The sequence below is a fragment of the Corythoichthys intestinalis genome, chromosome 6, assembly GCF_030265065.1.
Source record: "Corythoichthys intestinalis isolate RoL2023-P3 chromosome 6, ASM3026506v1, whole genome shotgun sequence".
Classification (NCBI taxonomy): domain Eukaryota; kingdom Metazoa; phylum Chordata; class Actinopteri; order Syngnathiformes; family Syngnathidae; genus Corythoichthys; species Corythoichthys intestinalis.
Window position 1 is genome coordinate 55,147,271 of NC_080400.1, and position 21,078 is coordinate 55,168,348.

Genomic DNA, 21,078 nt, shown 5'->3' on the forward strand with positions numbered 1-21,078 from the left:
AGTCGGCAAAATACCCTGGAAAAAATTATCTGTCCCAGTGTAGACGTAGACTCTGAGCCACCTGGCCAATCATCATTGCGTTTGAGACGGCGTCACCCCCCCACCCATTTTGCTCTTTCCCAGGAAGCTGTGACAAAATCAGACAACTTGCGTATCATTCAACCAAAATGTAGTAACGCGGCCCTTCATTACTCACGACTGAAAAAAATAACGCTGTGAGAAACGCCTTTAAACTCTTAGGCCGTTATTGACAATCAGGGGCACAACTATGCCAAATGAAAAACAGCGCCCTACAGCCCTAACGCAGCAGACACACAGACTTTTTTTTTTTGGTAGCCTTTTTGCTGCTTTTTTAGTTTGTTTGTGATACGGCTCCAACTAACGATAATTTATATAATCAAATAATCAGACGATTAATTAAACGATTAATTGGATAAATGTCACTTTTTTTCAATTACCTTTACAACTTCACTAGACGTTGTTTTAGTCATGCTGTAAGTAACAACGAAGACAAAATGGATGACTATTACCTTCAAACAGAAAAATTTAATCCAGCTTGCTGACTTAACTGTAGTCTGCAACTGTACTGTTTCAAGTACATAAAACTTGTTAAAGGGAACCGCGGATAGAAAGATATGTAGTTCTTAAAAGATAAATGTTAGTATGAAATATAATAATTTGATATTAAAACTCCTCTTAATGTTTTTGTTTTAATAAAATTTGTAAAATTTTAAACCAAAAAATTAACTAGTAGCTTGCCATTGGTGTTGACGTTGTCACTCTTTAACTACGGATGTAAGGTAGTGATTTAAATACACCACAAGGTGTCAATGTCAAGTTTTAAATTAATTAGGGGTCAAGCCAATGAGTTCGATTTGTCCCTTGACTGATGCTGTAGTTTTCCTTTTTAGTTTTTACTTTTTAGTGCGGGTCCATTGTGCCTTATATTCAGTTGTATGTTGTCTTCACAACATACAAGACTCCTGATAATGGCTCCCAGAATCATAGTTTCTATATAGTGACTAAATATTGCCATCCAGTGTATCTGTTGCTAAAATGTTTAGAGTTTGATCAAAGTCTGAGTAAGTTTTATGTGTATTTTGCATATCTATTTTTCAAATTTGTGAATGCCAGTTCTCTTTGCACTGTTGTTTAACTGTATGAGAGTAGGGTGTCATTAATACAGATTGAAGCACTTTTTCTTTCTGTGAACATTATTTTTTGAGAAATATGAATATTTTTTGTTGTATTTACACTATACAATACTGTTTAATTGTGTGTTGTGAAGGAGTTGCCGAAACTTATGCCAATAAATGGCGCGGTCCAAGCTACGAATCTGAATGCCTGTGTCCACTCGCCTTTCTCTGCCTCTTAGATCTCAATGTGCAAAACAAAGCGTCATTATAATCTGTTGGGCAGAAAATGATAGGAATAGCCAGCAATCTAGCTGTAATACATTTATTCGTTTTCCGTGTTGCTTATTCACCTGGAAGCAAGCTTCGGGAGCAACATCTGATAAATCTGACAAATCTGAGAACACCGGCAGGATGATCAACAATCTGGACATCTGCTTTTACGTGACAAAAATGGGGTAAGGCAGGATTCTGTCAGTCACGGAGCTCCTTAGATGTCTCAGTAGAGGCAAACTGCATCAACGTTTTCGTGTGTTGTGATGCACGGGCTATTAGCAAAAACAATCAAACTGCCATGTTTCACTGTATACTCTAATCCAGTCTTTTTCAACCGGTATGCCGCGGCAAACTAGTGTTCTGTGAGAGATTGTCAGGTCTGCTGTAAGAAATTATCTAATATTGCCTTTTTTTTTTTACATTGTTGGTCGGAGTTGGAAGGAAGGAGTAGGTAGAAAGTTATCGGTTTTGTGCAGATGAGCGAGGTATTGCTTGTGTTGCGTTCAAAAACTGCTCAGATTTGTGGAACCCAGCACGTCTACTGTACATCACTTGATGAGACTCGTCAAGTGTCGATATAAACGAAAGTGTCCTTTCTATTTTCTCCATATGTGACGATACCAGTCCTCCCCCTGTGTTTAATTCCAACACATTGTCGAGGACAGCAAGGTACCTGATGGCTAGAAATCCGAGCAGTTCTTGAACGTGAACGCAAATGAAATTCCCAAATGAAACACCTGTCTTGCCTGGTACACCAGACTCACCGCTGTTCCAGCTATTGAGTCTGGCCACCATTCACGCGGATACAATTTCGAGGGCGGAGCAAGCCACAGCAAACAGACAGCGGAGTGGACCAATCAGCAACGGGCAGACGTGACGTTAGTAAAATGATGAGGGAAGGATGAGGGACTTGCGCGCGGAAGTTAACATACGAAGAGAGCGGAGTTTATTCAACATGGCTAGCGCGAGACAGACTGTTGTCAATGACTCGTGTCGATGTGTTTTTGGTAATTTAAAACTAATTTTACCGTGGATTGGAACATATTCTCGGCTGTCCCGTTCACCATCTGTGTTGTGGAGACGACTTCCAATGCGCAAGAGTGACGTTGCTCGTTAAGAACACGTCACGCAAATAAACGAATCTGATTTGTCGATTGATTTTGTACCTGCTCGAGAGGCCGTTAATGGGCTGGTTCCCAGACTATACTCTCAGTGTTTGAAAAATACAGGGAGAATAGTCTGGCAGAGCCAGGCAAACACCTGTCGCTTTAAACTATGGACTATTTTGTTCGGCTTTGTGAAAACACAGAAAACAGGCAACTTTTTGGAGAAAAACTACAAAGGTAAATGAGAAAGCCCTTCAAAGCCAGTTAGCTTGTTGCTGAACTTGTTGCTAAATCTAAAAAGTCCCACACAGTGGCAGGGATATTTATACTACCTGTTTGCAAAGCCATTGTCAGCGAGATGCTCGGCCCTAATGTGGTTAAAGACATTGCTAAAATCCTCCAGTCTGATAATTCTGAGCTTTTCAAGCCAAACTGCTCTATAAAATGAAAAACAGAGAGACAATGAGAACTGTTGAAGAAGGTTCCTGCCAGGATATCGGCTTTGTATTCATCTAAACAGGCATAAATTTCACACTGAGTTAGTATAAATACTGAGAAATTATTTTATAATCAAACATACTGTACAATAAGTAATTTTGGAACATTTTTGGTTTGTGGTGTGCCGCAAGATTTTTTTCCAATGTAAAAACGTGCCATGACTCAGAAAACGTTGAAAAACACTGCTCTAATCATATGGAAAGCACACGACAGCTCTGGATGCTACTCAGAAAACGTTGAAAAACACTGCTCTAATCATATGGAAAGCACACGACAGCTCTGGATGCTAACTATCTCCATAATAATATTGGAATAAGTTCGATCACACAATAGTTTACCGTGAAGATCTGCAAACAGTTTTTGACATCAAACACTCTACTGCTCTCGTCACTGGAGCAGGTTGTCAATAGCGCAGTGCTGTCACTAGTGAACTTGACACATGAACGCTACTCACAAAAAATACAAACAATAGAACTGACTTCATTCTTTGGTTATAGTACAGTATAATAAGAACAGCTCATATAGGTGACGTGCTGAGAAAAAAATATACCGTTGGAAAAAAAAAAGCTGATACTGCTGATACTTGAGTATTCTCTTCACGAGATAGTTTTTTACTTTTTACATTTTTTTTTGATGACTACTTTTACAGTACTTAAGTAACATTTTGGGTTACTCTACCCACCTCTGGTTTTACGCTACATTGTCAAAGTGTCAATTTCTTCTCTGAATTCTTGTCCCCAAATACATGATTAAATATTTGCAAAAATTAGATTTGCGATCCTAAAATGGCACCTCAATTGCATTACTTGTTAAGGCTGTAGTTAAATTGTTGAAACAAAACCACAAAAACCATTCATATTTTCCAAATTCAATGAACAAGTAAGAATCCTGCTTTAGCTAAATAAATAAATAAATTAATTAAATAAAATCTGTTTGGTGATGGACACCCAAAAACAAGGATATGAGTGACAATTTCTCAGGAACAATTGTTTTGACACTGGCTGAGTTAAAAGTATAAAGACAGTATATAAAGCTTCATACTGTAAGACATAATATTTGTTGATGATTCACATACCTGCTTGAATGCATCCCAGTCGTAGTTTTCATTTCCCACCATCACCATCTGCAGGTCCTCTGGTTGAAACAACGCCACCACGTCCGCCTCACAAACCTTAAAGAAGCCTTTCTTAAATGCCTCGAAGGTTCTCTCCACTGATTTGTTAAAGGCGTAATTGACATAGGCCCCCACAAACTCTTTCCTGAAAGATAAAATTTTGTTTTGTAATGCATGCTTTTATTTTGGCACGGAAAGCATAGAACAGGTAGTACTTCCGCACATGAGTAAGAGTGCATGTACACACGAAGAAGAACGTATTTGCGCACACAAAGAAGAGCACACGCACGAAGAATTAGAGCAGCCGAGTGAGAGAGGGAGAAAGTAAAGAAAGCTTGCGCGCACATGTGTGTCTTATGAAGTATCCACAGAGGCAACACCTGTGTATAACACCTTTTGTACTGTTTATTGTGCATTTTTGATTGTGGTCAAATACTTGGGGCGAGTTGATGTGATTGTTTTTGATGATGTGTGGACGCTGATACATGCTAATCGTTTGTGTGGATTGTTACTGCTGTATCAGCAGCTAGTTATAAATGCACATTTGAATTGCTGTTATTGAAGATGAAACAGATTTTATTTCATTTTTATTTTAGTTCCATTCTGCAAGTATTGATGTCATGAGCAGCTGAATAAAGTCAGTAAACCACACAGACATCTGACATCGCCATTTCAGAGCTTATTTTACTGTCTACCTCTGACTTGGCTCCGACATCTTGGCGAGGACCGTACAATGATGTATTATACATATTTTTGGATAGATATTTTGAGATTTGGGGGTTATTTAGGGGTACTTAAAGGGTTAGTTTCAATTTACGCGGAAATTTGAGTTACGTCGCCAGCGTAGGAACGGAACTCGTTTGTTACTTGGGGCCTACCTTTACAAGAAAGATTAGGCAGGTGAACAAGATATTGACCAATAAAAGCCACTACGCAATTGTACACTAGGTGGCGTTATGCACCTGATAGTTGCTGACAATCTGCCTTTAAACTTTAAATTTTAACTTTAACTTTAAAAATTAAAGTTTTGGAGTTTATGAGCTTGTTAAGCCTCTGTTTACAGTGCAGTCAATTTTATTGTTTTAAAAAAAATTTTTTTTTATTGATAGTTCCTCTAATTTGTCTTTGTCAAACACATCATTTGTCACAAAATTCTTTTTGTATTAAGGAACAGCACATAAGCCTAGTTTGTACAGTAGGTACTACGTCAGTCTCATAATCTGAAGGTCAAGAATTCGATCCTTACACAAGACAGTTTTTGAACAAAATTCACATTGTGACTCATCGCCTTAACGATTTATCCAGTCGGAGCAGATATAAAACATGCCGACAAAAATCCTGATGAGTTTTTTGTATGAAAGAACAGAATATCAGCCTCTTTTGTACAGTTGGTAGTACATCAGTCTCACAATGTAAAGGCCGTGAGTTCAATCCTCACAAGAGGTAGATTTGGAAATTCGAAATGCACATTATGACGCATCGCATTAACGATTTATCCAGTCAGAGCAGATATAAAACATCCCGACAGAAATCCTGAACAGGGAGAATACAATCTTCTCTACCAAGTAGAATCTGTTCTTTCATTGGCAGTTCCACTAATTGTCTTTGTCAAAGGCACCATTTGTCACCGAGTTTTTTTGGATGAAAGAACAGAATATCAGCCTCGTTTGTACAGTAGGTAGTACGTCAGTCTCATAATCGGAAGGTCGTGAGTTCACTCCTCTCATGAGGCAGGTTTTGAACAAAATGCACATTATAATGGCCCGCCTTCAGGATTCATCCAGTCAGAGCAGATATGTAGCATCCCGACAACAATCCTGAACAGGCAGAATACAACCATCTCTTCCAAGTAGAATCTGTTGTTTCATTGGCAGTTCCACTGATTGTCCATGTCTTTTTGTATTAAAGAGCAGAATGTCAGCCTCGTTTGTACAGTAGACAGTATGTCAGTCTCATAATCTGAAGGTCGTGAGTTCAAATCTCGCACGAGGTAGGTTTTGAACTAAATGAATATTATGACAGATCGCCTTCAGGATTCATCCAGTCAGAGCAGATATGTAACATCCCGACAACAATCCTGAACAGGGAGAATACAATCATCTCTTCCAAGTAGAATCTGTTGTTTCATTAGCAGTTCCACTGATTGTCTAAGTTTTTTTATATGAAAGCACAGAAGCTCAGCCTCGTGTGTACAGCAGGTAGTACGTCAGTCACACGAGGCAGGTTTTGAACAAAATGCACATTATGACGGCTCGCCTTCAGGATTCATCCAGTCAGAGCAGATATGTAAAATCCCTACAACAATACTGAACAGGCAGAATACAATCATCTCTTTCAAGGAGAATCTGTTGTTTCATTGGCAGTTCCACTGATTGTCCATGTCTTTCTGTATGAAAGAGCCAAATATCAGCCTCGTTTGTACAGTATGTAGGACATCAGTCTCGTAATCTAAAGGTCGTGAGTTCAACCATCACACGAGGCAGGTTTTGAACAAAATGCACATTATGACAGATAGCCTTCAGGATTCATCCAGTCAGAGCGAATATATAACATCCCGACAACAATCCTGAACAGGCAGAATACAATCATCTCTTCCAAGTAGAATCTGTTGTTTCATTGGCAGTTCCACTGATTTGTCTTTGTCAAATGCACCATTTGTCTCCGAGTTTTTCCGTATGAATGAGCCAAATATCAGCCCCGGGCCGGATGTATGGGGGGGCCGGGGTGGGCACGGCCCACCCAGACGTGAGTCGTGCCCACCCAATCAAAATGTCTGTGATCTGTTATGCATAAAAGATTGATGGGTTTTGTGATTGAATACCTGAGTTTTATTGCTTTTACGTCTTATTAGCATCATCTAGTGGACGGTTTACTTTACTGAATCTCATGCGCACTTTATTTGAAAGAAACTGCAACACGGAAGTGACGTTGTTCAGTAGAGAATCACGACGACGGCCGCAGTCAGTTCGCGCCGTCTCTGTGACCACTTTGCCTTGAATTTGAGGTTGCATTGCCGGTATGTATTGTTTAAATGTGTTTAAAAACGTAAATATGTGAACTGTGTTTACTTCAGTGCAAAAAAGTGACACAGATTCACTTAGCATGAAACTTGTGATATGCTAATTTCCCACGAGTTAGAGGATTGGCAAAATGGCATCTCGGGCGCTCTGTTAATTGTTTATTCATATTTTCATATGCAGTTTGCTACAGATAGGGCATTACATATGCGATTTCATATATTGTGTATATTTTGATTATGTTGTTTTGTCTGTTTTCTTTAGTTTCGCCCTTTTGAGTGTTAATAAACTTGCTTAGACAAAGCCACGTCTGCAGAATCGTTGATACGAGAAAGGTGTTCATAGCAACGACTATGGTGACAGCACAGTCAGGAATATCTATTGTAGCGTCGCACTGGATATAGAGAACGCATGGAGAGTTGGTCTCACCTACTTTTTTATTGCAGGATTAACGGTTACTGTTGGCCGCAACCGCCGAACAAGCAATCACCAAAACAAGCTGTTTTTCCAACCTCATTTGTTATCCGCGCGCTTCCTCTCTCTCCTCCAGAAAATTTCTCGCAGTCGGACATCCGGGCATTTATGACGTCACCAGCCACAACAAAGCGTCGCCATTTTGAAATGGGGGCAAAACATGAGTCACAAGCAGTTGCTCTGTCGTGCATTGTTGTACAAACACGTTGAACTTTTGTCTTATTTGCGGTCTTTTTTTCCGTCGTAATGACTAAAAGTTGCCATGTGGCGGGTTGTACCACAAGGAAGAGTTCGGAGCCGCATTTGAAGTTCTTCATTCTTCCTCGTGAGAAGAAAAGGACAAGCAAATGGCTGAAAGCAATCAATCGAGGAACAGTAAAAGAAGACGGTTCCGTGGACCATTCTCGCCAGTGGGAACCTAAATCCTGGCACATTTACATTTGCAGCTGACTTTTATTGTGAGTAAACTTTAATCGATTTTTTTTGCCCCAATTAGCTGCTAGGATTCAATAGACTAGGCAGTGGTTATTTTTACCGTAACCGACAACTCGCAAAGCGTTATTTATCTTTTGCCGTGAACTGCTCTGATCAGTCAATTGGTATATTATTGGCCTGGTGGGAATTGGTTATTTTGCCGTGACGTGTTCACGGCTAAATACCGCTTGGAGGCGAATTACTGGTTACGGCAGAAATAATCACTCCTTATGTACTTCCAGTTTTCTTAGTTCCACACAGTACATATTCCACGTAATTGATAAAGGTCAACTTACTGGGTGACTTTATGAGGTAGTTGTAGATGTTTCCGAACTCCACTGCAGGCAATTCATTTGAATTGTTTATCCAGCTATCACTTTGTATGGGCAGATTTGCAGGCCAATACACGCTAATTTTAAGTTGTATCGCCTCCTCGCATCTGTCCACGGTGACTCGTGATGATAAGTCATGTTTAAGATGTTTTTATGAAAAAAAGACGCAAAACACAGCTGAAATATATGAATTTCAGGCAACTTTTGTCTACGGATGTTTACCTGTGCGCGCCCCCACCTCAAAATGGCGACACGTTGCTATGTGAGATGACGTCATCGTGACATCACGCTGACTGCTAGACTAAGTAGATAGATGAAAAAATATATATATATATTGCAGCCTCAACGGGACACAAGCTAGTGTCCTACTTGCACCGGTCCCAAGCCCAGAGAAATGCAGAGGGTAAAAAAAAGCCTGCATTGGGGGTGCCCCCTCAAGTTTTCTTAGTGCCCACTCTGGTGGGTAAACCTAGATCCGGGCCTGTATCAGCCTCGTTTGTACAGCAGGTAGTACGTCAGTCACACGAGGCAGGTTTTGAACAAAATGCACATTATGACAGATAGCCTTCAGGATTCATCCAGTCAGAGTAGATATATAACATCACGACAACAATCCTGAACAGGGAGAATACAATCATCTCTTCCAAGAAGAATCTGTTGTTTCATTGGCTGTTCCACTGATTTCTCTTTGTCAAATGCACCATTTGTCACCGAGGTTTTTTGAATGAAAGAGCCAAATATCAGCCTCGTTTGTACAGTAGGTAGTACGTCAGTCTCATAACCTGAAGGTCGTGAGTTCAAACCTCAGTTCAAACCTCACACGAGGCAGATTTTGAACAAAATGCACATTATGAGGGATCGCCTTCAGAATTCATCCAATCAGAGCAGATATGTAGCATCCCAACAACAATCCTGAACAGGCAGAATACAACCATCTCTTCCAAGTAGAATCTGTTGTTTCATTGGCAGTTCCGCTGATTTGTCTTTGTCAAATGCACCACTTGTCACCGAGTTTTTTTTTATGTGAAAGAGCCAAATATCAGCCTCGTTTGTACAGTAGATAGTACGGCAGTCTCATAATCTGAAGGTCGTGAGTTCAATCCTCACACGAGGCAGGTTGAGAACAAAACGCAAATTATGACGGATCGCCATCAGGATTCATCCAGTCAGAGCAGGTATATAACATCCCAACAACAATCCTGAACAGGGAGAATACATTTATCTCTTCCAAGTAGAATCTGTTGTTTCATTGGCAATTCCACTGATTCTGTTAGTCAAAAGCACCATTTGTCACCGAGTTTTTTTGTATAAAAGAGCCAAATACCTGACTTGTTTGTACAGTAGGTAGTACGTTAGTCTCATAATCTGAAGATTGTGAGTTCAATCTGTGATTTTAAATGCACATTATGACGGATCTCCTTCAGGATTCATCCAGTCAGCGCAGATATATAACATCCCGACAACAATCCTGAACAGGCAGAATACAATCATCTCTTCCAAGTAGAATCTGTTGTTTCATTAGGAGTTCCACTGATTGTCCATGTCTTTTTGTATTAAAGAGCCGAATGTCAGCCTTGTTTGTACAGTAGGCAGTACGTCAGTCTCATAATCTGAAGGTCGTGAGTTCAATCCTCACACGAGGCAGGTTTTGAACAAAATGCGCATTATGACGGATCGCCTTCAGGATTCATCCAGTCAGAGCAGAACAATAATATCCCGACAACAATCCTGAACAGGGAGAATACAATCATCTCTTCCAAGTAGAATCTGTTGTTTCATTGGCAGTTCCACTGATTTGTCTTTGTCAAATGCACCATTAGTCACCAAGTTTTTTAGTATTAAAGAGCGAAAAATCATTCTCGTTTGTACAGTAGATAGTATGGCAGTCTCATAATCTGAAGGTCGTGAGTTCAAACCTCACACAAGGCAGGTTTTGAACAAAATGCACATTATGACGGATCGCCTTCAGGATTCATCCAGTCAGAGCAGAGATACAACAATCCTGAACAGGGAGAATACAATCATTTCTTCCAAGTAGAATCTGTTGTTTCATTGGCAATTCCACTGATTCTGTTTGTCAAAAGCACCATTTGTCAACGATTTTTTTTGTATAAAAGAGCCAAATACCTGACTCGTTTGTACAGTAGGTAGTACGTTAGTCTCATAATCTGAAGATCGTGAGTTCAATCTGTGATTTCAAATGCACATTATGACGGATCACCTTCAGGATTCATCCAGTCAGCGCAGATAGAAACATCCCGACAACAATCCTGAACAGGCAGAATACAATCATCTCTCCCAAGTAGAATCTGTTGTTTCATTAGGAGTTCCACTGATTGTCCATGTCTTTTTGTATTAAAGAGCAGAATGTCAGCCTTGTTTGTACAGTAGGCAGTACGTCAGTCTCATAATCTGAAGGTCGTGAGTTCGATCCTCACACGAGGCAGGTTTTGAACAAAATGCGCATTATGACGGATCGCCTTCAGGATTCATCCAGTCAGAACAGAACAATAATATCCCGACAACAATCCTGAACAGGGAGAATACAATTATCTCTTCCAAGTAGAATCTGTTGTTTCATTGGCAGTTCCACTGATTTGTCTTTGTCAAATGCACCATTAGTCACCGAGTTTTTTAGTATTAAAGAGCGAAAAATCAGTCTCGTTTGTACAGTAGATAGTACGGCAGTCTCATAATCTGAAGGTCGTGAGTTCAAACCTCACACGAGGCAGGTTTTGAACAAAATGCACATTATGACGGATCGCCTTCAGGATTCATCCAGTCAGAGCAGAGATACAACAATCCTGAACAGGGAGAATACAATCATCTCTTCCAAGTAGAATCTGTTGTTTCATTGGCAATTCCACTGATTCTGTTAGTCAAAAGCACCATTTGTCACCGAGTTTTTTTGTATAAAAGAGCCAAATACCTGACTCGTTTGTACAGTAGGTAGTACGTTAGTCTCATAATCTGAAGATCGTGAGTTCAATCTGTGATTTCAAATGCACATTATGACGGATCACCTTCAGGATTCATCCAGTCAGCGCAGATATATAACATCCCGACAACAATCCTGAACAGGGGGAATACAATCATCTCTTCCAAGTAGAATCTGTTGTTTCATTGGCAGTTCCACTGATTTGTCTTTGTCAAATGCACTATTAGTCACCGAGTTTTTTCGTATGAAAGAGCGGAAAGTCAGCCTTGTTTGTACAGTAGGTAGTACGGCAGTCTCATAATCTGAAAGTCGTGAGTTCAAACCTCACACGAGGCAGGTTTTGAACAAAATGCACATTATGACGGATCGCCTTCAGGATTCATCCAGTCAGAGCAGATATATAACATCCCGACAACAATCCTGAACAGGCAGAATACAATCATCTCTTCCAAGTAGAATCTTTTGTTTCATTAGGAGTTCCACTGATTGTCCATGTCTTTTTGTATTAAAGAGCAGAATGTCAGCCTCGTTTGTACAGTAGGCAGTACGTCAGTCTCATAATCTGAAGGTCGTGAGTTCAATCCTCACACGAGGCAGGTTTTGAACAAAATGCACATTATGACGGATCGCCTTCAGGATTCATCCAGTCAGAGCAGAACAATAATATCCCGACAACAATCCTGAACAGGGGGAATACAATCATCTCTTCCAAGTAGAATCTGTTGTTTCATTGGCAGTTCCACTGATTTGTCTTTGTCAAATGCACCATTGGTCACCGAGTTTTTTTGTATGAAAGAGCGAAAAGTCAGCCTCGTTTGTACAGTAGATAGTACGGCAGTCTCATAATCTGAAGGTCGTGAGTTCAAACCTCACACGAGGCAGGTTTTGAACAAAATGCACATTATGACGGATCGCCTTCAGGATTCATCCAGTCAGAGCAGAGATACAACAATCCTGAACAGGAAGAATACAATCATTTCTTCCAAGTAGAATCTGTTGTTTCATTGGCAATTCCACTGATTCTGTTAGTCGAAAGCACCATTTGTCACCGAGTTTTTTTGTATAAAAGAGCCAAATACCTGACTCGTTTGCACGGTAGGTAGTACGTTAGTCTCATAATCTGAAGATCGTGAGTTCAATCTGTGATTTCAAATGCACATTATGACGGATCACCTTCAGGATTCATCCAGTCAGCGCAGATATATAACATCCCGACAACAATCCTGAAAAGGCAGAATACAATCATCTCTTCCAAGTAGAATCTGTTGTTTCATTAGGAGTTCCACTGATTGTCCTTGTCTTTTTGTATTAAAGAACAGAATCTTAGCCTCGTTTGGATAGTAGCCAGTACATCAGTCTCATAATCTGAAGGTCGTGAGTTCAATTCTCGCACGAGGCAGGTTTTGAACAAAATGCACACTATGAAGGATTGCCTTCAGGATTCATCCAGTCAGGGCAGAACAATAATATCCCGACAACAATCCTGAACAGGGAGAATACAACCATCTCTTCCAAGTAGAATCTGTTGTTTCATTGGCAATTCCTCTGATTCTGCTAGTCAAAAGCACCATTTGTCACTGTGTTTTTTTGTATAAAAGAGCCAAATATCTGTCTCGTTTGTACAGTAGGTAGTACGTTAGTCTCATAATCTGAAGATCGTGAGTTCAATCTGTGATTTCAAACGCACATTATGACGGATCACCTTCAGGATTCATCCAGTCAGCGCAGATATATAACATCCAGACAACAGTCCTGAACAGGCAGAATACAATCATCTCTTCCAAGTAGAATCTGTTGTTTCATTGGCAGTTCCACTGATTTGTCTTTGTCAAATGCACCACTTGTCACCGAGTTTTTTTAAATGAAAGAGCCAAATATCAGCCTCGTTTGTACAGTAGGTAGTACGTCAGTCTCATAATCTGAAGGTCGTGAGTTCAATCCTCACACGAGGCAGGTTTAGAACAAAATACAAATTATGACGGATCGCCTTCAGGATTCATCCAGTCAGAGCAGAACAATAATATCCCGACAACAATCCTGAACAGGCAGAATGCAATCATCTCTTCCAAGTAGAATCTGTTGTTTCATTAGGAGTTCCACTGATTGTCCATGTCTTTTTGTATTAAAGAACAGGATGTCAGCCTCGTTTGTACAGTAGGCAGTACGTCAGTCTCATAATCCGAAGGTCGTGAGTTCAATCCTCACACGAGGCAGGTTTTGAACAAAATGCACATTATGACGGATCGCCTTCAGGATTCATCCAGTCAGAGCAGAACAATAATATCCCGACAACAATCCTGAACAGGGAGAATACAATCATCTCTTCCAAGTAGAATCTGTTGTTTCATTGGCAGTTCCACTGATTCTGTTAGTCAAAAGCACCATTTGTAATTGAGTCTTTTTGTATAAAAGAGCCAAATACCTGAGTCGTTTGTACAGTAGGTAGTACGTTAGTCTCATAATCTGAAGATCGTGAGTTCAATCTGTGAGTTCAAATGCACATTATGACGGCTCGCCTTCAGGATTCATCCAGTCAAAGCGAATATATCACATCCCGACAACAATCTTGAACAGGGAGAATACAATCATCTCTTCCAAGTAGAATCTGTTGTTTCATTGGCTGTTCCACTGATTTCTCTTTGTCAAATGCACCATTTGTCACCGAGTTTTTTTGTATGAAAATGCCAAATATCAGCCTCGTTTGTACAGTAGGTAGTACGTCAGTCTCATAATCTGAAGGTCGTGAGTTCAATCCTCACACGAGGCAGGTTTAGAACAAAATGCACATTATGACGGATCGCCTTCAGGATTCATCCAGTCAGAGCAAAGATACAACAATCCTGAACAGGGAGAATACAATCATTTCTTCCAAGTAGAATCTGTTGTTTCATTGGCAATTCCACTGATTCTGTTAGTCAAAAGCACCATTTGTCACCGAATTTTTTTTGTATAAAAGAGCCAAATACCTGACTTGTTTGTACAGTAGGTAGTACGTTAGTCTCATAATCTGAAGATTGTGAGTTCAATCTGTGATTTTAAATGCACATTATGACGGATCTCCTTCAGGATTCATCCAGTCAGCGCAGATATATAACATCCCGACAACAATCCTGAACAGGCAGAATACAATCATCTCTTCCAAGTAGAATCTGTTGTTTCATTAGGAGTTCCACTGATTGTCCATGTCTTTTTGTATTAAAGAACAGAATCTTAGCCTCGTTTGGATAGTAGGCAGTACATCAGTCTCATAATCTGAAGGTCGTGAGTTCAATTCTCACACGAGGCAGGTTTTGAACAAAATGCACACTATGAAGGATTGCCTTCAGGATTCATCCAGTCAGGGCAGAACAATAATATCCCGACAACAATCCTGAACAGGGAGAATACAACCATCTCTTCCAAGTAGAATCTGTTGTTTCATTGGCAATTCCTCTGATTCTGCTAGTCAAAAGCACCATTTGTCACTGTGTTTTTTTGTATAAAAGAGCCAAATATCTGTCTCGTTTGTACAGTAGGTAGTACGTTAGTCTCATAATCTGAAGATCGTGAGTTCAATCTGTGATTTCAAACGCACATTATGACGGATCACCTTCAGGATTCATCCAGTCAGCGCAGATATATAACATCCAGACAACAGTCCTGAACAGGCAGAATACAATCATCTCTTCCAAGTAGAATCTGTTGTTTCATTAGGAGTTCCACTGATTGTCCATGTCTTTTTGTATTAAAGAGCAGAATGTCAGCCTCGTTTGTACAGTAGGCAGTACGTCAGTCTCATAATCTGAAGGTCGTGAGTTCAATCCTCACACGAGGCAGGTTTTGAACAGAATGCACATTATGACGGATCGCCTTCAGGATTCATCCAGTCATAGCAGAACAATAATATCCCGACAACAATCCTGAACAGGGAGAATAAAATCATCTCTTCCAAGTAGAATCTGTTGTTTCATTGGCAGTTCCACTGATTCTGTTAGTCAAAAGCACCATTTGTAATTAAGTCTTTTTGTATAAAAGAGCCAAATACCTGAGTCGTTTGTACAGTAGGTAGTACGTTAGTCTCATAATCTGAAGATCTTGAGTTCAATCTGTGAGTTCAAATGCACATTATGACGGCTCGCCTTCAGGATTCATCCAGTCAAAGCGAATATATCACATCCCGACAACAATCTTGAACAGAGAGAATACAATCATCTCTTCCAAGTAGAATCTGTTGTTTCATTGGCTGTTCCACTGATTTCTCTTTGTCAAATGCACCATTTGTCACCGAGTTTTTTTGTATGAAAATGCCAAATATCAGCCTCGTTTGTACAGTAGGTAGTACGTCAGTCTCATAATCTGAAGGTCGTGAGTTCAATCCTCACACGAGGCAGGTTTAGAACAAAATGTACATTATGACGGATCGCCTTCAGGGTTCATCCAGTCAGAGCAGATATATAACATCCTGACAACAATCCTGAACAGGCAGAATACAATCATCTCTTCCAAGTAGAATCTGTTGTTTCTTTAGGAGTTCCACTGATTGTCCATGTCTTTTTGTATTAAAGAGCAGAATGTCAGCCTCGTTTGTACAGTAGGCAGTACGTCAGTCTCATAATCTGAAGGTCATGAGTTCAATCCTCACACGAGGCAGGTTTTGAACAAAATGCACACTATGAAGGATTGCCTTCAGGATTCATCCAGTCAGGGCAGAACAATAATATCCCGACAACAATCCTGAACAGGGAGAATACAACCATCTCTTCCAAGTAGAATCTGTTGTTTCATTGGCAATTCCTCTGATTCTGTTAGTCAAAAGCACCATTTGTCACTGTGTTTTTTTGTATAAAAGACCCAAATACCTGAGTCGTTTGTACAGTAGGTAGTACGTTAGTCTCATAATCTGAAGATCGTGAGTTCAATCTGTGATTTCAAATGCACATTATGACGGATCACCTTCAGGATTCATCCAGTCAGCGCAGATAGAAACATCCCGACAACAATCCTGAACAGGCAGAATACAATCATCTCTTCCAAGTAGAATCTGTTGTTTCATTAGGAGTTCCACTGATTGTCCTTGTCTTTTTGTATTAAAGAGCAGAATGTCAGTCTCATAATCTGAAGGCCGTGAGTTCAATCCTAACACGAGGCAGGTTTAGAACAAAATGCATATTATGACCGATCGCTTTCAGGATTCATCCAGTCAGAGCAGATATATAACATCACGACAACTATCCTGAACAGGGAGAATACAACCATCTCTTCCAAGTAGAATCTGTTGTTTCATTGGCAGTTCCACTGATTTGTCTTTGTCAAATGCACCACTTGTCACCGAGTTTTTTTAAATGAAAGAGCCAAATATCAGCCTCGTTTGTACAGTAGGTAGTACGTCAGTCTCATAATCTGAAGGTCGTGAGTTCAATCCTCACACGAGGCAGGTTTAGAACAAAATACAAATTATGACGGATCGCCTTCAGGATTCATCCAGTCAGAGCAGAACAATAATATCCCGACAACAATCCTGAACAGGCAGAATACAATCATCTCTTCCAAGTAGAATCTGTTGTTTCATTAGGAGTTCCACTGATTGTCCATGTCTTTTTGTATTAAAGAACAGGATGTCAGCCTCGTTTGTACAGTAGGCAGTACGTCAGTCTCATAATCTGAAGGTCGTGAGTTCAATCCTCACACGAGGCAGGTTTTGAACAAAATGCACATTATGACGGATCGCCTTCAGGATTCATCCAGTCAGAGCAGAACAATAATATCCCGACAACAATCCTGAACAGGGAGAATACAATCATCTCTTCCAAGTAGAATCTGTTGTTTCATTAGGAGTTCCACTGATTGTCCATGTCTTTTTGTATTAAAGAGCAGAATGTCAGCCTCGTTTGTACAGTAGGTAGTACGTTAGTCTCATAATCTGAAGATCGTGAGTTCAATCTGTGAGTTCAAATGCACATTATGACGGCTCGCCTTCAGGATTCATCCAGTCAAAGCAAATATATCACATCCCGACAACAATCTTGAACAGGGAGAATACAATCATCTCTTCCAAGTAGAATCTGTTGTTTCATTGGCTGTTCCACTGATTTCTCTTTGTCAAATGCACCATTTGTCACCGAGTTTTTTTGTATGAAAATGCCAAATATCAGCCTCGTTTGTACAGTAGGTAGTACGTCAGTCTCATAATCTGAAGGTCGTGAGTTCAATCCTCACACGAGGCAGGTTTAGAACAAAATGCACATTATGACGGATCGCCTTCAGGATTCATCCAGTCAGAGCAGAGATACAACAATCCTGAACAGGGAGAATACAATCATTTCTTCCAAGTAGAATCTGTTGTTTCATTGGCAATTCCACTGATTCTGTTAGTCAAAAGCACCATTTGTCACCGAGTTTTTTTGTATAAAAGAGCCAAATACCTGACTTGTTTGTACAGTAGGTAGTACGTTAGTCTCATAATCTGAAGATTGTGAGTTCAATCTGTGATTTTAAATGCACATTATGACGGATCTCCTTCAGGATTCATCCAGTCAGCGCAGATATATAACATCCCGACAACAATCCTGAACAGGCAGAATACAATCATCTCTTCCAAGTAGAATCTGTTGTTTCATTAGGAGTTCCACTGATTGTCCATGTCTTTTTGTATTAAAGAGCAGAATGTCAGCCTTGTTTGTACAGTAGGCAGTACGTCCGTCTCATAATCTGAAGGTCGTGAGTTCAATCCTCACACGAGGCAGGTTTTGAACAAAATGCGCATTATGACGGATCGCCTTCAGGATTCATCCAGTCAGAGCAGAACAATAATATCCCGACAACAATCCTGAACAGGGAGAATACAATCATCTCTTCCAAGTAGAATCTGTTGTTCCATTGGCAGTTCCACTGATTTGTCTTTGTCAAATGCACCATTAGTCACCAAGTTTTTTAGTATTAAAGAGCGAAAAATTATTCTCGTTTGTACAGTAGATAGTATGGCAGTCTCATAATCTGAAGGTCGTGAGTTCAAACCTCACACAAGGCAGGTTTTGAACAAAATGCACATTATGACGGATCGCCTTCAGGATTCATCCAGTCAGAGCAGAGATAAAACAATTCTGAACAGGGAGAATACAATCATTTCTTCCAAGTAGAATCTGTTGTTTCATTGGCAATTCCACTGATTCTGTTAGTCAAAAGCACCATTTGTCACCGATTTTTTTTGTATAAAAGAGCCAAATACCTGACTCGTTTGTACAGTAGGTAGTACGTTAGTCTCATAATCTGAAGATCGTGAGTTCAATCTGTGATTTCAAATGCACATTATGACGGATCACCTTCAGGATTCATCCAGTCAGCGCAGATAGAAACATCCCGACAACAATCCTGAACAGGCAGAATACAATCATCTCTCCCAAGTAGAATCTGTTGTTTCATTAGGAGTTCCACTGATTGTCCATGTCTTTTTGTATTAAAGAGCAGAATGTCAGCCTTGTTTGTACAGTAGGCAGTACGTCAGTCTCATAATCTGAAGGTCGTGAGTTCGATCCTCACACGAGGCAGGTTTTGAACAAAATGCGCATTATGACGGATCGCCTTCAGGATTCATCCAGTCAGAACAGAACAATAAAATCCCGACAACAATCCTGAACAGGGAGAATACAATCATCTCTTCCAAGTAGAATCTGTTGTTTCATTGGCAGTTCCACTGATTTGTCTTTGTCAAATGCACCATTAGTCACCGAGTTTTTTAGTATTAAAGAGCGAAAAATCAGTCTCGTTTGTACAGTAGATAGTACGGCAGTCTCATAATCTGAAGGTCGTGAGTTCAAACCTCACACGAGGCAGGTTTTGAACAAAATGCACATTATGACGGATCGCCTTCAGGATTCATCCAGTCAGAGCAGAGATACAACAATCCTGAACAGGGAGAATACAATCATCTCTTCCAAGTAGAATCTGTTGTTTCATTGGCAATTCCACTGATTCTGTTAGTCAAAAGCACCATTTGTCACCGAGTTTTTTTGTATAAAAGAGCCAAATACCTGAGTCGTTTGTACAGTAGGTAGTACGTTAGTCTCATAATCTGAAGATCGTGAGTTCAATCTGTGAGTTCAAATGCACATTATGACGGCTCGCCTTCAGGATTCATCCAGTCAAAGCGAATATATCACATCCCGACAACAATCTTGAACAGGGAGAATACAATCATCTCTTCCAAGTAGAATCTGTTGTTTCATTGGCTGTTCCACTGATTTCTCTTTGTCAAATGCACCATTTGTCACCGAGTTTTTTTGTATGAAAATGCCAAATATCAGCCTCGTTTGTACAGTAGGTAGTACGTCAGTCTCATAATCTGAAGGTCGTGAGTTCAATCCTCACACGAGGCAGGTTTAGAACAAAATGTACATTATGACGGATCGCCTTCAGGGTTCATCCAGTCAGAGCAGATATATAACATCCTGACAACAATCCTGAACAGGCAGAATACAATCATCTCTTCCAAGTAGAATCTGTTGTTTCTTTAGGAGTTCCACTGATTGTCCATGTCTTTTTGTATTAAAGAGCAGAATGTCAGCCTCGTTTGTACAGTAGGCAGTACGTCAGTCTCATAATCTGAAGGTCATGAGTTCAATCCTCACACGAGGCAGGTTTTGAACAAAATGCACACTATGAAGGATTGCCTTCAGGATTCATCCAGTCAGGGCAGAACAATAATATCCCGACAACAATCCTGAACAGGGAGAATACAACCATCTCTTCCAAGTAGAATCTGTTGTTTCATTGGCAATTCCTCTGATTCTGTTAGTCAAAAGCACCATTTGTCACTGTGTTTTTTTGTATAAAAGACCCAAATACCTGAGTCGTTTGTACAGTAGGTAGTACGTTAGTCTCATAATCTGAAGATCGTGAGTTCAATCTGTGATTTCAAATGCACATTATGACGGATCACCTTCAGGATTCATCCAGTCAGCGCAGATAGAAACATCCCGACAACAATCCTGAACAGGCAGAATACAATCATCTCTTCCAAGTAGAATCTGTTGTTTCATTAGGAGTTCCACTGATTGTCCTTGTCTTTTTGTATTAAAGAGCAGAATGTCAGTCTCATAATCTGAAGGCCGTGAGTTCAATCCTAACACGAGGCAGGTTTAGAACAAAATGCATATTATGACCGATCGCTTTCAGGATTCATCCAGTCAGAGCAGATATATAACATCACGACAACTATCCTGAACAGGGAGAATACAACCATCTCTTCCAAGTAGAATCTGTTGTTTCATTGGCAGTTCCACTGATTTGTCTTTGTCAAATGCACCACTTGTCACCGAGTTTTTTTAAATGAAAGAGCCAAATATCAGCCTCGTTTGTACAGTAGGTAGTACGTCAGTCTCATAATCTGAAGGTCGTGAGTTCAATCCTCACACGAGGCAGGTTTAGAACAAAATACAAATTATGACGGATCGCCTTCAGGATTCATCCAGTCAGAGCAGAACAATAATATCCCGACAACAATCCTGAACAGGCAGAATACAATCATCTCTTCCAAGTAGAATCTGTTGTTTCATTAGGAGTTCCACTGATTGTCCATGTCTTTTTGTATTAAAGAACAGGATGTCAGCCTCGTTTGTACAGTAGGCAGTACGTCAGTCTCATAATCTGAAGGTCGTGAGTTCAATCCTCACACGAGGCAGGTTTTGAACAAAATGCACATTATGACGGATCGCCTTCAGGATTCATCCAGTCAGAGCAGA

General features: G+C 40.2%; 1 protein-coding gene and 14 non-coding genes across 16 annotated transcripts in view; 14 read left to right on the plus strand and 1 right to left on the minus strand.

Moving 5' to 3' along the window:
• The window catches only part of LOC130917198 (E3 ISG15--protein ligase HERC5-like), a 168,089-nt gene that overhangs the window by 30,470 nt on the left and 116,541 nt on the right, over positions 1 to 21,078 (minus strand). For both annotated transcript variants that reach the window (XM_057838337.1, XM_057838338.1), the window contains exon 21: positions 4,089 to 4,272. In XM_057838337.1, coding sequence (XP_057694320.1) covers positions 4,089 to 4,272 — 184 coding nt within the window. The remainder of the gene's footprint in view (positions 1 to 4,088; positions 4,273 to 21,078) is intronic.
• On the plus strand, positions 9,996 to 10,068 carry trnam-cau (transfer RNA methionine (anticodon CAU)). The gene has a single exon. It is a non-coding gene; the product is annotated as a tRNA-Met (tRNA).
• On the plus strand, positions 10,798 to 10,870 carry trnam-cau (transfer RNA methionine (anticodon CAU)). The gene has a single exon. It is a non-coding gene; the product is annotated as a tRNA-Met (tRNA).
• Positions 11,886 to 11,958, plus strand: trnam-cau (transfer RNA methionine (anticodon CAU)). Its single transcript has one exon. It is a non-coding gene; the product is annotated as a tRNA-Met (tRNA).
• trnam-cau (transfer RNA methionine (anticodon CAU)) lies at positions 13,243 to 13,315 on the plus strand. The gene has a single exon. It is a non-coding gene; the product is annotated as a tRNA-Met (tRNA).
• Positions 14,057 to 14,129, plus strand: trnam-cau (transfer RNA methionine (anticodon CAU)). The gene has a single exon. It is a non-coding gene; the product is annotated as a tRNA-Met (tRNA).
• trnam-cau (transfer RNA methionine (anticodon CAU)) lies at positions 15,105 to 15,177 on the plus strand. Its single transcript has one exon. It is a non-coding gene; the product is annotated as a tRNA-Met (tRNA).
• On the plus strand, positions 15,659 to 15,731 carry trnam-cau (transfer RNA methionine (anticodon CAU)). Its single transcript has one exon. It is a non-coding gene; the product is annotated as a tRNA-Met (tRNA).
• Positions 16,703 to 16,775, plus strand: trnam-cau (transfer RNA methionine (anticodon CAU)). The gene has a single exon. It is a non-coding gene; the product is annotated as a tRNA-Met (tRNA).
• Positions 16,963 to 17,035, plus strand: trnam-cau (transfer RNA methionine (anticodon CAU)). Its single transcript has one exon. It is a non-coding gene; the product is annotated as a tRNA-Met (tRNA).
• On the plus strand, positions 17,493 to 17,565 carry trnam-cau (transfer RNA methionine (anticodon CAU)). Its single transcript has one exon. It is a non-coding gene; the product is annotated as a tRNA-Met (tRNA).
• On the plus strand, positions 18,813 to 18,885 carry trnam-cau (transfer RNA methionine (anticodon CAU)). Its single transcript has one exon. It is a non-coding gene; the product is annotated as a tRNA-Met (tRNA).
• Positions 19,641 to 19,713, plus strand: trnam-cau (transfer RNA methionine (anticodon CAU)). The gene has a single exon. It is a non-coding gene; the product is annotated as a tRNA-Met (tRNA).
• trnam-cau (transfer RNA methionine (anticodon CAU)) lies at positions 20,685 to 20,757 on the plus strand. The gene has a single exon. It is a non-coding gene; the product is annotated as a tRNA-Met (tRNA).
• trnam-cau (transfer RNA methionine (anticodon CAU)) lies at positions 20,945 to 21,017 on the plus strand. The gene has a single exon. It is a non-coding gene; the product is annotated as a tRNA-Met (tRNA).